Genomic DNA, 20209 nt, shown 5'->3' with positions numbered 1-20209 from the left:
GTGTATCTTATAAACAAAGCACTGTTCTAAGTGCATTGAAATCTTCACAGCATTACCACAATTTAGGTAATAGTGTTTCCTCATTTTGTAGATGAAAAAGGTAAGACACAGAAAGATCAAGTTATTTGCTCGATATCACACAACTGGAATGTGGCAGAACTGGAATTTGAACCAAGGCGTTCTGGGTATAGAGTAAACATTTTTACTCACCGCATTACACCTTCCCTGTGCTTTGTAAAACAAATTTCATCAGTGCAATTTTTTTTTTCCTTTCCAAATTCCCTCTGCCTTACCCTGATGTCTTTCAATCAATAATTTCTTAAAATGAAACACTAAACCAACATTATTTTTCTGTTTTTAAGAGACTCCTTTCAATGCAAAATTAATCTCTGGTCCTAAAAGTTAATATAGTGATCATTATTGAAGGGGCTAATACACAGAAGGGGTGTGAGGAAGCTCCTAGGATGCTGGTCATATTTTATTTCTCCATCTAGGTGGTGATAATATGAATGTGTTCAGTTTGTAAAAAACTATTTGAGCTAACTCTTAAGATATGTGTACTTTCCTATATGTATATTATACCTCGATAAAATTCTCTTATAAAATAATTTTTATAATCCATACTTAATAAAACAGTCCTCTTTGAAAACTGCCAATTTATACTATAAAGTGTTGCAATAATTTTCTGGGAGCTGGTCAGCAGCATCCACCAATATGTTTTGAATTATTTTTGGTATTTCCAGTGCTTCTTGGTGTTTCTAGTATCTAAAGATTTGTAATCAGAGAAATGTCTTGACTTTCTGAGCAGCAGAATTGTCCAGAGGCTGACCTTTCTATAACCAGAAGGTCATGCTAAATAATTCCTGTGCTCTTTACCCCTTATTGGAATATTGTATTGATCCCTGTGCATTTTCAGGTTAAGAGACTGATACAACTCTGAAGAGTCAGAAGTTATTTAAATGTTTTCACAAATGCATTTCTGTCCCTTTTAATTTATTCTCACTTTGAATTTTTTTCACTTTGTTTCCCCCACTTACCAATCAACCTATCTGATTTTTTTTTCTTTTGAACCTTGTCTGTAGTTCTGTATTTCTTTATGTCATATGGACAATGATCAGGAAGCATCATTATCTCATTTTATGGTCCTTTCATCTTGTTATTTAAGTTAGCAAGGAAGAAGACTATATGTAAGTGAAGGCAGTAAACTGCTGAGTAATATCAAAAGTTCACTTTTTAAAGAAAATATTAGTCATGAAAGGGACTGGAGATGGAGAGCCACAAGGTCATGTGGCCCAAAAAGGGCTTAATGTTTTGTGTGTTTCACAAAATAATTTTCATATACTTGAAAAGAAAGCCACTAAAGATAGGGAATTAAAAAAAATTACTGTTTTCATGACATAAATGTCACTTGCAACAAAAAGGCATGGTACGTTAGAAGATGAAAAGTGATGTAAACAAAAGAGGACTTAATGGAAAGTAACCCAAAGAATAAGAAAAAAGAGAAAGGGCTTGAAGCCTCTGACTGCCATCACGTTTACCAGTATGTGAGTAATTGAATATGGAATGACATCTTCCCCCTTTGACTTTTGCTCTTACAGGGATACCAAACTAAGAAAAAACAGAACACACTGTATGTGAGCTCTGCACTTTCTAGTAGATTCAGTAATGATCCATAATTGTATTTATATCTAGAATTTGGCCAGAGAAAGAGAAGTCAAAGAGTAATAGAATTAAAAAAAAAAATCCTGTATTTATTGAGAGCCTACTACTTGCCAGTCTGTCAGCACACCTACACTGTTTCATTTAAACCTCAGAGGAGTGCTCTGAAGTGGTATTATTTCAATCCCCATTTTACTAGAGTATATTGTGCCATGGAAAGGTTAAGTCACCTGCCTGAGACAGTGCAGCTAGTGAATAAAAGACTCCAGTTTAAAAGTCAGGGTATGTGTTGTAATGAGCCCTGGGTATTATATAAGACTGATGAATCACAGACCTGTACCCCTGAAACAAATAATATATGTATATACAAATATATATATATATGTATATATATTATATGTTAATTGAATTTAAATTTAAATAATACCCAAGTAAAATAAAATAAAAGTCAGCTATTTCTACCTCTCAAAGGTGTGCTACTTTTCTTATATCATAGCTATAATGTTATGGAATGAGGATTTGAATCTGGGAAAGAAATGAAAACCATCCAAGAGAAATGAGATGTTTTGCTTTCCCTGGGGTCTCCATACCACAGGAAGAATAAGACAGCACCTGAAGATCCATGAAGTTATAGGCTAAATAGTGTACATTTCATTGAGCATGACTTTAATTGGACCTAGGAGGGGAAATTTCACTCATGAGGGCTTGAAAATGCTTTTAAAACAAACATTCATTAAGAGACGAAGGCAACATTTCCATGAATTCGTAACATAAAACATATGCATAAACTGTGGGTTGCAGGAGGGGAAGAGGGTAGGGGGATGGAGTAACTGGGTAATGGGCATTAAGGAGGGATCATGGTGTAATGAGCACTGGGTGTTATATAAGACTGATGAATCACTGAACTCTACCTCTGAAACTAACAATACACTCTATGTTAATTTTTAAAAATTACAAAAAAAAATAAAACCTATGTGTTCATAGACATTTTGAACTGCTGCCACTGCCTAATTTATACTGCCAGACCTGTGGTAAATTCATTCAATCTCATCTGCTAGAAGGATGCTTTGATGGAACATTCTGAGAAGCACACTATTAGAGAATGTGAATATAACAAATAGAAATTGTATTTGATTTTATGAGTTATGAGAGTCATGTATGATAGCAGGAACTTTTTCTCTGTTCCCTCCTTGCTTTCTAAGTGTCCCAACTAGATGCGCCTGGAGGACTCTGATTAGCCTACAGTCCTTCACTCTCTCTCCGTTTTGTTTGATTCCATTTTAAAAGAAAGAATTATAAAATATGTTGGCTTGTGTATATGAGTTTGGATCAAAGCAAGATCCTGTTTCCCTTGTTGACCACTGTCTAGACTTCTTGCCCCAAAGCATAAGCTTTATAGTCCTTGTGTCTTGGATGCTAGATGATCCCTATGGCCTTGAGGTTCATGCTTTACTCTATGCCCCAATACTCATTTCTTTCTCTACCCCTGCTCTTCTTGAATGAACATTTTGCTACCCACATCCTTCCTGGTTTGACAGACTTTGTTATGTATGTATGTAAGTATGTGTGTATGTATGTATCCATCCAGATATATATTTTTAACAAGAACAAGTATCTCTGTCAGCTAACTATATTTTCTTCAAAACTTGACACATTTCAGTGTGTAATATTCTTTTTGTCAATAAATTTAAAGGCCACTTGCTTCTCAAATACATCTGTAAAATTTTGCTCCTGGATGAAACAAAACAAAACAAAAGAGAACAGCATTTTTAAGGCATTGTAGACTTTCATCCAATTTGAAAGTAAAGCCTTAATATCAACCCTCCAAATGCCAAGTGATTCCATGTTATATATGAGGTTCTTGAGAGAATTATAAAGCATGCATTCATTTTCTTATTAGTAGAAAGCTTTCCTTAAAGTTTCATTAAAAAATGGCATGTTGTTTTGAGGTTTACTGTACATAATGTGTAGTAAAGTGTTTTTACATATTCGTATTTTGTGTTGTCTTCTTTTTCCCCTAGAACTTTTAAGCAGAGCTATTAGAGTCGAATTTCAGAAGAATAACTTGTAGTTATCTTTGTCAAAGCATATATGTGGCTTGATTTTCAAAGGACTGGTGGCCTTTTTTCAGGGGTCTGGGTTTCATTAGGTGAAACACCTAGGCATTGACAGGACTTGTTATGGACATGGCTGTGTGGTTGTAGGGAGAGCCTGAATCCGGTCTTTAATCTTGGAAGCTTCAGGGATGCCCTTTGCCTGGTAACCAAGGCTCTTCTTTATTTTTCTTGACCTGGCTGAAATGCAAAGTTTTCATGTGATCGAGGAATGCATGAGACTAACCCAAGCACCTGAAAACTAATGTTAGTCCCATCATCTGACATTTTGGGGACAGTCTTTCCTGGTCCCCATACTATGGGAGTTCCCAAAGTTATATGCTCCTGGGTCCCTGTTACTGCTTCTGTGTAGTATTGCCTTTTGGGAATATTTGCTTTCCATGCTGGACTCAAAGACCCACAAGGGCTGGGGGCATGTCTGTGTGATTTACTAGTGTATGCTCCAGCACCTAGCTCAGGTTGATTGGTGCTCAATAAACATCTGTCCCTGATAAATGAGGACTTTCCAGAGAACCTGGGCGATGAAAGAGTTGTGAATGATTTTATATGAAGGGACTGTAGGCTTTCAACCAGAAAAAGAAAATATTTGAGGGCATGACAGAAGAAATAAAATATCTGAAAGATAATCAGATGGGAGGAGGAAAAAGCCCTGGAAGCAGCATGATAAGCTAGGAAAAACCAGCCCCCCCACCAGTGTTAGACAGTTCTGGGACAGCATTTGGGCTTCACCATCTTCTAGTTTCATGACAAAGAGCCGCATGTTCAACTTCTTTTTCTCATCTGTAAGATGAGTATATGAATACTAACCCACAGCTATATTACAAAGATAAGATCCACTCATTTAGTGAAGTGTTTCTCATGAGTAGTTGCTACCAAAATACGAGATGCTATGAGCGGTTATTATTCTTTCTGAGTACAATTCCCAAGTAAAGAACTGAGAAAAATAGACACAGATATGTCACAGGTGTATTTCAACTCAATTAAAATCAGATCTTTCTAACATCTGAGCCAAGCAATATGAAAATGGATCATTTTGAGGCAGTATTCAAACTGTATATTCAGAGAAAGCATGCTCTAGGGGTGCAGGATGGTGGGTCTTCTATGATTATGTTATAGAGCCAAGTACATGAAACAGTTAAATTGTAAGCACCTACCCAGGACAAATTGTATGTGGACTTTGTTTCTTTGTATGTGTACTTCTCTCTCCTTCATAGAGTCAGCATTCAAAAAGTTGAGTTAATTAGACCAATTAGGCTACAGATATCTAACTCATGTTATTAAAAAAATTTTAAATAGATTTGACCTAATGATGATATATCGTTTTTTGTTTTTTACTTGGAGGTTCTCTTTTCATCCTTCATCCTTGGCAGATGAAGAATTAGATACATTAAATATTCTTAAACATAACTTTAAATTTTAAAAGGCATAGTCATGGAAATGGATCACTGGAAGAGTGCTTTGTTTGATTGGGTATATTTCATATTTCAGTTTGGGAAGCAGCACGTAGAGAACCTCTTCAGTGACCTACAGGATGGGAGACGCCTCCTAGACCTTCTGGAAGGCCTGACAGGGCAAAAACTGGTACGTGACTTATTTATAAGAAAGTTCACATTAACCTTAGGATGATTTACTAAGAAACCAGAAACTAACTCAGTGTAGTTGTTCTAGATTTAGTAAAATTCACTAATTTAATAATTACTCATTTAACTAACAATACAGGACCTATTCCTGAATAAAACAATCTTGTAATCTTATTTTTATTTTGGCATATTCTATCATACACAGAACTAGAAGGTGAAATTTTTCAGTCACATAATTTATGCTAATTAATAGATATTATTTGTTTGTAATGTTTGGTATCTTTGTTATTGAATGTTTTATAAGGCTTTTAGTCATCATGATCTTTTAAGTTTAATTACATTTTTATTATGACAAGAACACTTAACTTGAAATATGGAAAATGGGAAGTGCCGGTCAACAGGTATAAAGTTTCAGTTATGCACAATGAATAAGTTCCAGAGATCTGCTGTACAACATTGTTTCTATAGTTAATAATACAGATCTTCCTTGACTTACCATAGGGTTACGTCCCTATAAATCCATCACAGATTGAAAATATCCTAAGTTGAAAATGCATTCAATACACGTAATCTACTGAACTTCATAGGTTAGCCTAGCCTGCCTTAAACATGCTCAGAATGCTTACATTAGCCTACAGTTGGGTAAAATCATCTCACACGAAGCCTATGTTATAACAAAGTGTTGACTATCTCATATAATGTATTGAATGGTATACTGAAAGTGAAAAACAGAATGGTTGTTAAGTGTATCGGTCATTTACTCTCATGATCACATGGCTGACTTGTAGCTGTGGCTCACTGACCCTGCCCAGCATTATCAGAGTAGAATACTGGATATCGTTAGCCTGGGAAAAGATCCAAATTCAAAATGTGAAGTATGGTTTTTGCTGAATGCATATCACTTTTGCGCCATTATAAAGTAAAAAAATCCTGAATCAAACTATCATGTTGGGGACCATCTGTACTTTATTGTGCCCTTAAAAATTTCTTGAGATGCAGGGGCACCTGGGTGGCTCGGTCGTTAAGCATCTGCCTTTGGCTCAGGTCATGATCCCAGGGTCCTGGGATCGAGCCCCGCATCGGGCTCCCTTCTCGGTGGGAAGCCTGCTTCTCCCTCTTCCTCTGCTTGTGTTCCCTCTCTCGCTGTGTCTCTCTCTGTCAAATAAATAAATAAAGTCTTTAAAAAAAAAATTCTTGAGATGTAGATCTCTTTTTAGAAGTCAATATGGCAGGCATCATAATGGTAGAGTTTCTAAAATTCCACAACTAGATAAATGAGTTAATCTGCATATTGTCATGCACTGTACAAATGTCAGTTTAGAAATTGTAGGATGAGATAGGATTTTGGGGATTGAGAGTGAGGGTTAGAAAACCAAAGATTCTTGAGGTTTTGAGCTTCAGTGATGAAAGCGGTTAAGGTAATGTTGACAGAAAAGTTTTCCCTTAGCCCTATTTGGCGTTATATAAGTTTTCTAGGCTCAAGTCTCTTTTATACTTTCCTTAAATGTGTGGAAATTACCTCACTTATCTCCCTTACCAAGAAGTCTTTATGCAATGTTGTTTCTCTTTCCTGGTCATGCAGAAATCCCCAAATGGGCTGTGGAATGAAGAGATGGTAACCAAAATAGCTTTTATTGAGGAAAAGAAAATGCTATCGTTTTTCTTGAGGAGGGGTTGATTCATGCTAAGAAAGTTCTTTGACAAGGACAATTAACCCAAAGCCCTTAAGTGTATTATATTAATGCCTCACAGCCTAAGTTCATTTAAAATAGTCAAACTTTGAAGTGAAATGTATAAATGGTTTCATTTCTAGTAGATTGTCTCTCTGCCGGGCAGTAAACATTGTTTCAATTTACTTTCAGCCAAAAGAAAAAGGATCCACAAGAGTCCACGCCCTGAACAATGTCAACAAGGCACTGCGTGTCCTGCAGAAAAATAATGTAAGTGGAGACCTGGACAGAGTCTGGATACCATGAGACAGCATGCCTAATATTTGAGTGAGGGCTTTGGCCCCCAAAGCAGGGAAAGCTTCTTAAGTTCTCTTGTAAATCAAAGTAGTGATCTTTAAGAGTATGTGTTCTGTTTCATGTGGATCTGCTGGTGGCTAATCACATGATTCAGGAAGCAAATGTATGCAGTCACAGAGGGCAGGGAAGGGCATGAGTCAGACCTGATAGGGCACTCTGTGTTGTTTGCAGATTTTACTTGATGCAGTTACATTTGGGAGACAGATTAAGTCCTGTGGTGACCCTCAGTTTCCTAGAGAAGTGTTCTGTACAACAGATGGATTTTAGTTGGCTGAATCTTATTTTTTTTATGTATCAAGTTTGTTCAGACATGATGATGATAAAGTTTGTTTGAATTAAGGCCGCATTTATTAGACACCACATCCAAGTATGAAAGTTACACAGAACAATCGCTATTTCAACTCACAGAACTGCAAATTTGTTTCCTATTGCTAGGTTTGATTTAGTTGAACAAGATGAAAATATATGTATGGTATTAGAAAGTCAACAATTATACCTAAATAAGTATGTAGTTGAAAGGAGTTCTGGTCTCATTAGAGTGACTTTGAGATTTCTCACCAACTTCCTACAATCTTTCTAATCGACCAATACATTTACCAGGCGCTTAGTACCTCCCTAATTACATTACATCTCTTTCAAGGATAAATTCAAATAAATTGCTTGCATACTCTTACAATAACCATCATCAGTGATGAATGAGTCATGATGTGTCCTCCCCCAAATGTTGTTCAGCTCATCTGGTACAGAGAAGGCATCACATGGGAAATGATAGTGAAGGCTGTGCAGCATTTGGTTGATTTTATGAATTTAGCGTTATTGTCATATTTAATCTATGAAAATTGCTTTATAGAAATATTATACATTTTTATTATTTCTGAAGTGATTAACTGTATATTTTCAAAATTTCAGGCAGGATTTCAAATTGCAGACAGAATAAGACGGTCTATAAAATGTTTGCCTCAATATTAGTCTGATAGATCCTTTTGAAAGATCAATATCACTTAAGTTAAGAATATTGTTTAGAGATATTAGAATTTACATGAAGAAAAATCTTTTTCAGTTCCCCATATTCCATTACAAAATATGAAAGCCAGGAAGACAGCAGAGTATTCAAAGAATTATTGGTTTCAGTCGATTTGATGTAGTTGATCTCTTCCCACCAAGAAAATACCATGTTAAGCAATAGGTTGTTGGATCTCCTCTAAAATAGTAGATTAATGTAGCCATAGATTTTGTTTGGTAAGAGGGTTTTTTTCACATACTGGTTATTGATTATGAATTTTTGGGTTTCCTGTATATGTTATAATTATTAATTTCACAGTTTTCAATATAAGACTGAAAGAAATTCTGGCAATAAAACAGAGAAACCATAGAAGAAAATCCCTGTGACTTTGAGATAACCAAATATTTCTTAGATGTGAAACCAAAGGCATGATTCAAAAAGAGAAAAATGAACTTCATCAAAATTGTGAGTTGTTCGTATGTTCTGGATATGAATCCTTCGTTTTATGCATTGCAAAGGTATTTTCTGCCTCTGGATTACATTTTACTCAATGATAAACCAAATTCTTCATTCTGGTGCAGTTCATTTTTATAAATGTTCACTTTTATAATTTTGTGTCCTTTTTAAGAAACATTTGCCTGCCCAAAACCATTAGGATATTATATTTTGTTGTCATCTATATAGACTTCTTTGTTCTACCATTTGAATTTAGATCTATATTTCACCAGGAATTGATTATTGAGTTTGACATGAGGAATGGGTTAAGATTCAGGTTCTTTTTTTTCATTTGGAATCTAATTGTCACAACACTATTTATTAAAAAGAATGTTAGTTACTCATTGCTCTCTAATACTAGGTATGTCATAAAAATGTCTCGATACAAATGTTCTGTTTTTGGACTTCAATTCACTTCCATTTTCTCTTTGTTTATACATGCACAAATACCATGCCCTGTGGATTACTGCAGTTTTATAATACATCCTGGTATCTGGTGAGCTAGGTTCCCCTACTTTTTTCTTGTTCAGTGTTTTCTTGGTTATACTGACCCATTGTATTTCTCTCTTTATTTTACCATCATTTTTTAAATTTCCAAATAAATCCTGTTTGGAATGTGATCAACAGTGAGTTAAATTTATAGATCAGTTTGGGGAGAATTGATACCTTTATACTATTGAGCATTCCAGATTTGTCCTATGATTTTCCTCTATAGTTTATTTATTTTTAAAAATTTTAGGTTTTGCAGAATGAGCAAAAAAAATCCAATAGAAAAAATGGGCAGAAAATCTGAACAGGAACTTCACAAAAGAGGCTGTTCAAATATTGAAGAATAATATAAAAAAGTGTTCAACCTTAGCAGTAATTAGGGAAATTCAAGTTAAAAATGCAATGAGATACTAATACAAATTCATAAAAATGGCTGAAATTAGAAGGGCTAATAATGCTGAGGGTGAGGATTTGGAATAACCTGAACTCCTATTGGTGGAAATGTAATTCAGACAACCATTGAAAATAGTTTGGTATTATATACTAAATGCAAAACTGCATAATTCTTATAACCCAACAGTTTTTGTTCTGAGGCATATAACTACCATTTCTGTGCACGTATGTGTGTGTGTGTTGTGTGTGTATATGTGTATGTGGAGAGAGAGAGAGAGAGAGAAAATGTTCATAGCAGCTTAATTTGTAGTAGCCTAAACTGGAAATGACTGTAGTATATTCACGTGATAGCATATTATAAAGCAATGAAAATAAACAAATGATAGCTATATACAATACATGGGATGGATCAATCTCCTGAAAGAGGTTTGAGCAAAAGAAGTGAGACACAAGAGTATACCTACGGTGATTTCTTTTAATTAAATTTCAAAAAAACAGGCGAAATTGCTCCATGGGTTTAAAAGTCAGAAGAGTGGTTACATTTTGGAAGAGTGAAGCAGTAAAATGCACAAGTGAATCTTCTCAGGTGTCGAAAATATTGCGTATTTTGACCTGGTGCTTGTTACATAGGAGCGTTTGCTCTGAGAAAATTTTTCAAGGTCTACACTCAAATACACTTTCCTGTATATATCTTATACCTCAATACTTATTTTTAAAAAGGTTTAAGAAACAGAGGAACCTATAAAGGTAAAGTAAACCTAACCTTACAACCTCCCAAATGCCAAACAATGGCCTGTGTATCAATCTGACAATATACCCTGTATTTTCTCATGAAATTGTTTAATGAAATGTGAGAAGTGAGTATACAAAATTAGAATATGATTAATGTATATTATAGATCTTTTCTCAGATGGTCGTATTTCTTTCTGAAAATGGGAAACCTTGAGTACCTCCCGTTGTTTCAGCAGGCAAAGACCCCAAAATGAGGGCTTCAGTTTGAGAAGGAGCCCTTCAAGAGCAGATTTCCACCCTGCTCCCATCTGAGCAAGGGCCTTAATAGGGAATGGCGTAAAACTGAGGTCTCTGTATGAAAGGACAGAATCTCAAGTAAAAAATTTTCAAGTGGAAACCCAGACCAAGAGTGAAATAGCCTTTACTTGAAGTAGCCCCAGGCTAAAAGACACAGCATATAAATGTTCAAAGGTAAATTTATTATCATTTTATACTTCTCCATTATTTTGTAACAGAAGAAAGTACAAAAGAAATGGAAACGATTACAAGGAACCGTGCTTATTAGTCTCTGATTATTATCATGAAGAGTAAACACACAATTAAATCAAAGAGAATGTTCAAGAGCAGGATTTTTTCCCCTAAAGATGGGCTTAGGTAGTCTACATTAGATGAATAAGTGAGCCTGGGGCAGGATATCCATAAAACTGCATATTAAATAAAATAGTAGATAAAACTATTTCAAATTTCCTTTTAAAAGTCACAGATTCTCAAATTAGAATCCACTATAGAAGGCATCGATTGGGGAGTTTGATAAATCATACCTTCATAATGTTAGTATATTTACATTCAGCACATTATGTCCTGAGTATCTCCTATGTGTTCAGTTGTGTTCTAGGTGGTAGGAGCACTATGGTCATTTATCAGAACAGACACAACCCTTTATGTCATAGAGTTTACAGTCACATACTAGGGGACATTAAACATTTAGAATGTAGTGATAGCTAAGTGAACGAATAAGAGATAAACAGAATAGGAGGTGTGGGAAGACCTCTCAGTTAAGCTGTGATATAGCTAAAGCCTGGAAGGGAGAGAGGGAGTGAGCCATGGGATTCTCTATAGGAAAATGGCCCAAGTAGAAGGATAGAAGGAGCTTGAAGAGAAAAAAACAAACAAACATTTGTAAATAGGACTCACTAGGTGGACAGGACTGAGTGTGGAGAAAACACAGGAGAGCAGGGGATCAGAGAGGTAGCAGGGTGGGTGTGGGAGGGGGGCAAACGTAGGAAGACATGGTTAGGCTTTGAACTTTGTGCTGAAGGAGATGGCAATGACTAAAAATAAAGGCGCTACTATAAATTGAACTGCTAATAAAACATGTTCTTTTAAAATTAGAGAAAAAGTTAATAAATAATAACAAAGAGAAACTTACAAGTATTTAAGAGAGTACCATTTTTACCCAGGAAAGTTATAATCAGTAATTAAAACAAAATACAGGGGTACCGGGGTGGCGCAGTCCGTTAAACGTCTGATTCTTGGTTTCAACTCAGGTCCTGGGCTCAGGTCATGATCTCAGGGTGGTGAGATCAAGCCCTTTGTTGGGCTCTGCGCTCAGCCCAGAGTCTCCTTAAGACTCTCTCCCCCTCACTCCCCCTGCTTGTGTTTCCTTTCTCGCTGTGTCTCTCTCTCTGTCAAATAAATAAATAAATAAATAAATAAATAAAAGACTCTCTCCCCCTCTCCCTATGCCCCTCTCCCCCGCTCTCTCTCCCTCTCTCCAAAATAAAACACTACATCAAAAACTAGTGATGTACTGTATGGTGACTAACATAACATAATAAAAAAATAAAAAAATAAAAATAAATAAATACATCTTTAAAAAAATAAAATCAAACATAATACAACTTACTGTGTAATAGAAATTCTACTAAAACCACAAAGAAAATTTAATGGAAATATATTTTTTGACATTATAAGCTGCTTTATTTTTCCAAAAATTAGAATGTCTTTGCAATGCCCATGGGTGAAAATCCCCTACAGAGAGAGTGTTCTAGTTGGGTCCAAAGGCTGCTGATAACAAGAGAGGCATCTAAAGCGAATTATTAGCATAAGGTTAAAGCACGGCCTGGCAAATGCCTGCCAGGGGCACTACACAAAAGGAATGTCTGTGAAGCCCCTTTGTGGGACCCTGCAGCCACCCCCTGAGTTCCCTTGGGCCCCTTGGGTGGAAGGGATCCTGTAAATCTCCCCATTTCTGTCTGGTTTTCTTCACCTCATCCTCCACCCTGGCCATCCCTCATCGAATTCTCTTATCCCCTCACATGCATATAGCTATGGCCTCATATTCCTTGAGGCACAGAGCCAGCCCCTTGTTGGTTTGTCTTCTGGCCTTCCTGGGTACACCATCCCCAGCTGGGCGCTTTCCTGCAGCCTTTGGTTCACTGGCTGGCTTTCCTTCTCCTTTTTGCTTTCCTTCATTCTTCACTCTCTGGGTTTTCTTCTTTTGGCTTTGCCTTGCACTCTGGCTTTCCCTCACTCTCTGGCTTTCCCTCTTTTGGCTTTGCCACACTCCCTGGCTTTTCCTTGTTCTTTACAATTTCCTCATTTTCTGCCTTTCCCTTGTGATCTCTCTTTCTCTCATTTCCTGACTTTTCCTTATTTCCCAGAGTACAGGCTACTTCTGTTTTTGCCGCATCCCGTGGCCATTCTTTGTACTCCCTCTTTCCTTGGTTCTCAGGCATTCCTTCATTTTCATTGCAGAATGTTTCCATGTTGAGGTTGCCTGTCCTGCAGGGATTCTGGACAGGTTCCCCCTCCTTTTGTAGCCCTGCAGAGTGCTGCGGGGCCAGCACAGGCCTGTGCCTCCTGGGGCTCTCCCAAGTCCCAAGTCCCCTGGCCCCTCACATGAGGCTCCAGGCAGCTCAGGGAGCTGGAGCTGGTTCCTCGTGGGCGATGGCAGTGGACTGGAACCCAGGGTCAGAAGTATATTTTTATTCAGTCTTTAATTCGCCATTGTCATATTTGAACACATTTAGCAGCAAAAATATATATAGAGAGAGAGAGAGAGAGAGAGAGGGAGAGAGAGAGAGCGAGAATACGGATAGCATAAACTGTAGATTTAATAACGATTTTCCTCCCATTGATAGTCCAAAGCACAGATGATTCTACAAAATATGTGTGTACATTATGTACAAACCTCCTGCCCCATAAAGTTGGATTTGCAGGAAAAGCAATAGTTTATAATTTAATTTAAATTTGCTAAATCCAAATCTGAACTCTCAAACAGGCATTCGGAAAATTCTTTGTCATTATTAGGAATGTTCTTCCCTGGGGCGCCTGGGTGGCTCAGTTGGTTAAGTGACTGCCTTCGGCTCAGGTCATGATCCTGGAGTCCCAGGATCGAGTCCTGCATCGGGCTCCCTGCTCAGCGGGGAGTCTGCTTCTCCCTCTGACCCTCCCCCTCTCATGCTCTCTGTCTCCCATTCTCTCTCTCAGATAAATAAATAAAAAATCTTAAAAAAAAAAAGGAATGTTCTTCCCTATCCCTAGGAATGGCCAGAGATCAGTAGACCTATGTGGTGCCTTTCATAGGCCGGGGAAAAGCCATTCATCTTCAGTCCACTGAAGTATCCACTGATAGATTCACCACTGAAGTGCAAGTCTTCTTGTGAAGCCAAGTGTCTTATTAACAGTTCCGCTATGAAACAGAAAGCCTGCAAAGACAAAGCTGAAGAAACTGTAATGAAGGGAATAGATACAGAAATGTGAGGAGAGTTAAAGGAACTAACAATGAATGGTGAAGCATGCAGGGACTAGCATGAGTTAATAGCCTTTATTCCTAAACCTAAAGAGATGAAAGGGAGAGAGCTGTTACCTTCAACCAATGAAAGCTCCGACCTTGTGAGAGGGGCCACTGGCCAGCAACTGTGACATACGTATCTAAAAAATAAAGTTACTCTCAAATCTTGGCCTGCTGGGGGAGTTGGAAGATCGATACCTTGGTCTCTCTATCCAATCTTACAATATCCTGTCAACGCCATTCATTGCTTAAGCTCAACTGGAAGCCAGAAGGTGAGAGATCCTAGGTGATAAAGTCGTTTTATACTAGATGAGTCATCTAATACACAGAAGGGGTGAAGAACTGGGGAGGGGGCAGAGAATAACCAGCATTCCAAATATCTCTATTTTCTGGTCAGATGGGGACTTGAGATTATCTATACCGAGAGTCTTAATGTTGGCTAGGGTCCAACCACACTGCATGTATCAGGAAGCCATTCACTTTTGAAAGCATACCACCTCTATTTGCTGACAGGGAGCAGAGATGGTTTCTGGCTAATTTTGGAACCAGCCAATATCATATCCCTTCCCCATGCTTTTGGGGAACATTGGAGCCAGAAAAGGAAAACAGACTATGAGTTCTTTCTTATTTCTGCTCTGCTGTACAAACTTACCAAAGGCATAGGAAAAGATAAATACATAAAAAAATATTCCTTCCCTATGTACAAATATGGATAATATATTAGGATGCAGTGAGAGTATTGTTAAGTACGTAAAAAGAAGAGCTTGTAAAGTATATACTCTGATAATAATAATGTAATATTAGAAATTAATAATACTTTTAAAAATTCAATTTGATTAATTTAAAATGTTTTGTATAAGGAATCAAGAGTATAAATCCACATTTGTGTAGGAAAAAGCATTCCATGAGAAATGGCCTAGGTTTTACTCAGAGGTTCAATTTGTGTCTTTGCTTTTATTTTCATTAAAAAAAAGATAAAATAAATTAATTCAAGATTTCAATCATAAATGTTACAGAAAGAAAAAAAATGCCCTAAGGAAAGTAGAAAATAAAAGATAAATGAAGAAATAAATAAGTCAGAAAGAAGAAACACTAGATAAATTTCAGAGCTAGTTCTTTGTAGTAAAATAATAAAATAGACTAATCTCATAAATTTAATCAGGAAAAGGAGGGGGGAAAGCAAATATATGCAATTTAAACACAGAAAGAAAATATTAAGCACAAGTTTAAGAGATACAGAAACCAAAAATGGAATCTACACAGAAATATATGTTGGTTATAAAAAAGCAATTAAATTAGATGATGTTCTATTTAAAATAATAAATTATGAGAATTAACATAATGGAATATAGACCACCTTAATCAATAGCCAAGAGAAGTTAAGAAATCATAAAATTAGGGCGCCTGGGTGGCTCAGTTGGTTAAGCGACTGCCTTCGGCTCAGGTCATGATTCTGGAGTCCCAGGATCGAGTCCCGCATCGGGCTCCCTGCTCAGCGGGAAGTCTGCTTCTCCCTCTCCCACTCCCCATTTGTGTTCCCTCTCTCGCTGTGTCTTTCTCTGTCAAATAAATAAATAAAATCTTTGAAAAAAAAAAGAAATCATAAAATTAAACAAAACCAATCTTTCACAAAGGATTCTGAGTCTAATGGCACCAGAGGTAAGTTTGTCCAAACTTTAAGAAATTGAAAATTGCTGATAGAAAATCATTAGGGCCATCACAGTTCTACAAATCTATCCACACCCCTAAGTTTTAAAATCACTTGAAAAAAGTTAGCCCTCCCTGTTGTTAAAGGGGTATTAGAAGCTTCCTTTTGAAAGGCTACTTTGTGGGAGTTTCAAAATCTTAGGTCAAGTCCATTTTGTTTTCTCCTTCCTTCTTAGGATCTTGTCCACTTTGGCCTATTCCTCTGCCACAAATGACCCATTTTAGCACATTTCCTTGTTCTCAACTAGCAACTTAATTTGCTTCCATGCCTCAGTTTCCTTTCCTTTCTCTGTCCTGACGTCTAATTTACTATCCTCACTCAAATGCCACTCACAACTTAGCTCTGTAGAGCTCAGACACCACATTTATGTTCTGATTTGTATTCTCTGTAGTGGCTGTTTTAGCATGAAGTTATTTCTGCTATCAATAATTTATTTTCAAAACCACTTATTGAAAATAAAGTACTTCCAAGTGCAGTGATACCTTTATTACAATATTTGCTGAGAGCAAAGTTAATTTGTAATAAAGTTGGCCGTGGTTTAAAAAAGCAAACAAAAGAAAGTACAAAATCCTGTGAAATAGAGGCTGACTGTACCGAGTGGTTAAGCTTATCTTCACACCAGCTCAAGATATAAAACATAGCCACAGCTTGCATTTCCTTGCTACTTGTTGAAGTTAGATAAAGCAAATCACAGGTAACAGAAACATCTCTCATATTGCCATTCTACCATCCCTTTCCCCTTCTCCAGTTTTGTTTGTGACAGTCTCCATCAGACATTGTGAATTCAGTTCTGCAGGTCTTTAACCATATTGTCTCTCAAATGAAAAGAAACATTTGATGGGTCATTTTAATTTGTTTATTGGTAGATTTTTTCCCCTTTATTTATTTATTTTTTTTTTAAGATTTATTTATTTATTTGAGAGAGCGAGAATGAGAGAGAGAGAGTACATGAGAGGGGGGAGGGTCAGAGGGAGAAGCAGGCTCCCTGCCGAGCAGGGAGCCCGATGCGGGACTCGATCCAGGGACTCCAGGATCATGACCTGAGCCGAAGGCAATCGCTTAACCAACTGAGCCACCCAGGCGCCCCGTTTTTTTCCCCTTTAGATATAAATAAGTTCCAGTCAGTGAGTTTCCTCTACCAAAGATTTGACATTTTCATCACTTTATGTCAAATTGAATAATGAATGATTTTTTCCACTGTTAAAAGAATTTAGCCATTAAAAATCTGGTAGGAAGATTTAACTGTCCATCGTATTTTAAACTGCCCTCTGGATACATCATGGTACCTGTCTTCCATTAATTGGCTAAATTCCAGTTTGTTTCCTCTTCTTTCATCCCAAGATTTCCATGTGTTGTTGTTTTTTTTAAGATTATTTATTTATTTATTTGAGAGAGAAAGAGACAGAGAGAGAGAGAGCGAGAGAGCAGGAAGGAGCAGAGGGAGAGGGACAAGCAGGGGCTTGATCCTAGGACCCTGAGATTGTGACCTGAGCCAAAACCAAGAGACAGACACTTGACCAACTGAGCTACCCAGGCGCCCCCAAGATTTCCATGTTTACATTTTATGAATCTCAATGCCTCTTTGAAGTCATAGAATACACTCCATCATTATTTTAAAGATTCATACAAGAAATGTAGTGTTGTAATACATCCTGGGTATATAGTATACCAGGACTTGCTGATTTAATATGATTTAATATTAGCTGACACAGTTGTAGATCTCATACTTATGTTCTGTACACCACTCTCATCAACTGTCTATGACAAAGCGGCAAATTTTTACCAAGTAGCTTCAAATGTATAAGTAGTACAAATGTGAAGTAGCACAAAACAAATAAGATCATTTTTATACATTTAAACCACAAATCCAAAGTGAGTATTTAAAAGCCTAGGTTGAAATTTCAAACGTCAGCTATGTTCAAATATTCACTTAATCACATCATTGAAAATTGTCGCTGAATTAGATTGAATGGTTGTCAAATGTCACTGATCTGAAAAATGACATAGCATTCACTCTTCCTGGCATATGATCTTAGATAAAGAGGGTTCTAAAGTGTTCTTTAAAACTAGTATTTTATGTGTTCTTTAAGTATTCAGAGACTTAAATAGCCATATAATACATATTTTGGAGTATGTCAGAACATAATATCTTTGACTGAATATTAACTGCTTCCATTTATTACTCATAAAATCCAGTGTTCAGATATAAATTCCAAATTTTAAGTTAATTTATGTTAGACAAGTATTAGTTCTTACACTGAATTTTCAGTCCATGCAATAGGACTTTACTATGTCTGCACCTTATATATGTTCATTCTGAGGATCCAGAAGGAGTATATCCTTTTAACCCTGTCACTTACTAACTCTGGGATTTTTGCCAAATGATTCCATGACTTAGGTTCCACTTCATCATCCCTGAAATGTACTAATAGAAATGGTTGTACTTATTTCAGAATATTCTTTTATGGAATATAGAAATTATATACAAACATATACTGTAATATTTAAATTCATTTTCAGATGCAATGGGAAATTACTACTCTTAGAAACGAAGCTAATTCTCATTTAAAATAATTTCATAAGGTGAGTTGGTTATCCTCCCCCCGATCAGTGCATTTCTTGCATCAAGGTAATATAGTATTTTTTCTTGCATATTAAACTCAAAATTGAGGTAGCCATCTATTATAGTGAATGTTAGTCACGTAACTTAAAAGTTTTTGGGGTTACTATTGCCAAATTTTCCCCTTGAAATCAGTATACATGGCTCAAGGTTAGAAAGCTATGGCTGTATTGGGTTCTGGTTTCAGTAAAGTGGCATTCTATATTCTATATTGCTGGGTGTAAGATATATATAGTATTTATAAAAATTAAAGTTAAATAATATTACACTGAAAGTATATACATCTTTTATTCTATGTTGTGAAATTATTACTGAGGACAGAGTTCATTTTCTCAAATGATGCCTTCTAGTATATAATATTCCATATATGAAATTGTGCTGAGTTGAGCTATAGGAGCTACTTTGCCAAAAAGTTCGGTCCTGCATTTTATGATCAATGAAACTACCTGCATTGAAACCTCTGGTCTGATATATTTGTTTTGATGTTCTTTTACCCCTTTAATGTTTCTATTTTCTTAACATTATGGAGTTTTTAAAACTTAGCTGTTTCAAATCTTTATTGCCAAAGAGGCAGTGTATAAGCAAGTAAAAACACGGTTCCATTAAAAAGAACTACCTTGTGACAAGTGATTGTAATCGTAAAAAAATCCAAAATATAGAGAAATTTGAACTTATTTCACTAGTCCTTAGGCAATTTGATAGAACAGTCCATTTTTTAGTCTGTCTCCTTCTTTACCATTTAACATGTGGCATATGATAGACGGTGAAAAATTTTAACAAATGACTAAGTATGTAAAGCTTAATCATTGAAAGTAAGGATAGTATCTTCACAGCAAGCATTGGACCTAGAACTAAGTCTTAGGATGCATTCTAGGTCAAAATGTGCTTTTAAAAGGTGGGTATTAAGGAGGGCATGTGATGTGTTGAGCACTGGGTGTTATACGCAACTAATGAATCACTGAACACTACATCAAAAACTAATGATGTACTATATGGTGGCTAATTGAACTTAAGAAAAAAGAAAAAAAGAAAACATAAAATGCATCAGTGAAAAATAAATAAATAAAATTGCACTTCAAAAGTTTCTGCCAATTTTCATACCATTAAAAAAATAAAAATAAAAAAAGGTGTTTTCTAGTATAAACTTCTTTATTTGTATAAAATTTTAAAAAATTCTTTTTTGGAAGATAGATATATGAGAGGAAATAAAGACAACCTGCTAAGTGGAAAGCCAAATCCACAAAAGCCAATGCAGCCCACCCTTTAGGTTGTGTATACTGAACTATTCGTCATCAAATTATGAAAGATATGCATCTCTCAAGGGAAAAAAAATAAGTATGATTTATGTCTATAGGTCTTAAAATTTTACATAAATTTTAAACACAGTATAACAGCACATGCTGTAGAAACAGCAAAACTACTTTGGTTTTCCTGCATTTTTTGATCATTTAAATGCATTATATTTGGAAGGATTACATAAATACTTGAGGAATTTCTCTTGAATATGGAGAAGTCTCTTTAGCTTGACTACACAATGGCAGATGTTTTATGAAAAGGGCCTCACACATTTTAAAAGCAAATCCTAGTTGTCTA

General features: G+C 36.2%; 1 protein-coding gene across 6 annotated transcripts in view; it reads left to right on the top strand.

Annotated features, from left to right (window-relative positions):
* Positions 1-20209, top strand: part of DMD (dystrophin) — a 2113108-nt gene that overhangs the window by 391073 nt on the left and 1701826 nt on the right. For all 6 annotated transcript variants that reach the window (XM_064573900.1, XM_064573902.1, XM_064573903.1 and 3 more), the window contains exons 3-4: positions 5262-5354; positions 7216-7293. In XM_064573900.1, the coding sequence (XP_064429970.1) occupies positions 5262-5354; positions 7216-7293 (171 nt within the window). The remainder of the gene's footprint in view (positions 1-5261; positions 5355-7215; positions 7294-20209) is intronic.

Source organism: Mirounga angustirostris, unplaced genomic scaffold, assembly GCF_029215605.1.
Source record: "Mirounga angustirostris isolate CCGP_5_RB_7025 unplaced genomic scaffold, mMirAng1.0.hap1 SCAF_11, whole genome shotgun sequence".
In the NCBI taxonomy this organism is placed as follows: domain Eukaryota; kingdom Metazoa; phylum Chordata; class Mammalia; order Carnivora; family Phocidae; genus Mirounga; species Mirounga angustirostris.
Note: the sequence above shows the minus strand (reverse complement) of the source record. Positions and strands in the feature narration are given on the sequence as shown.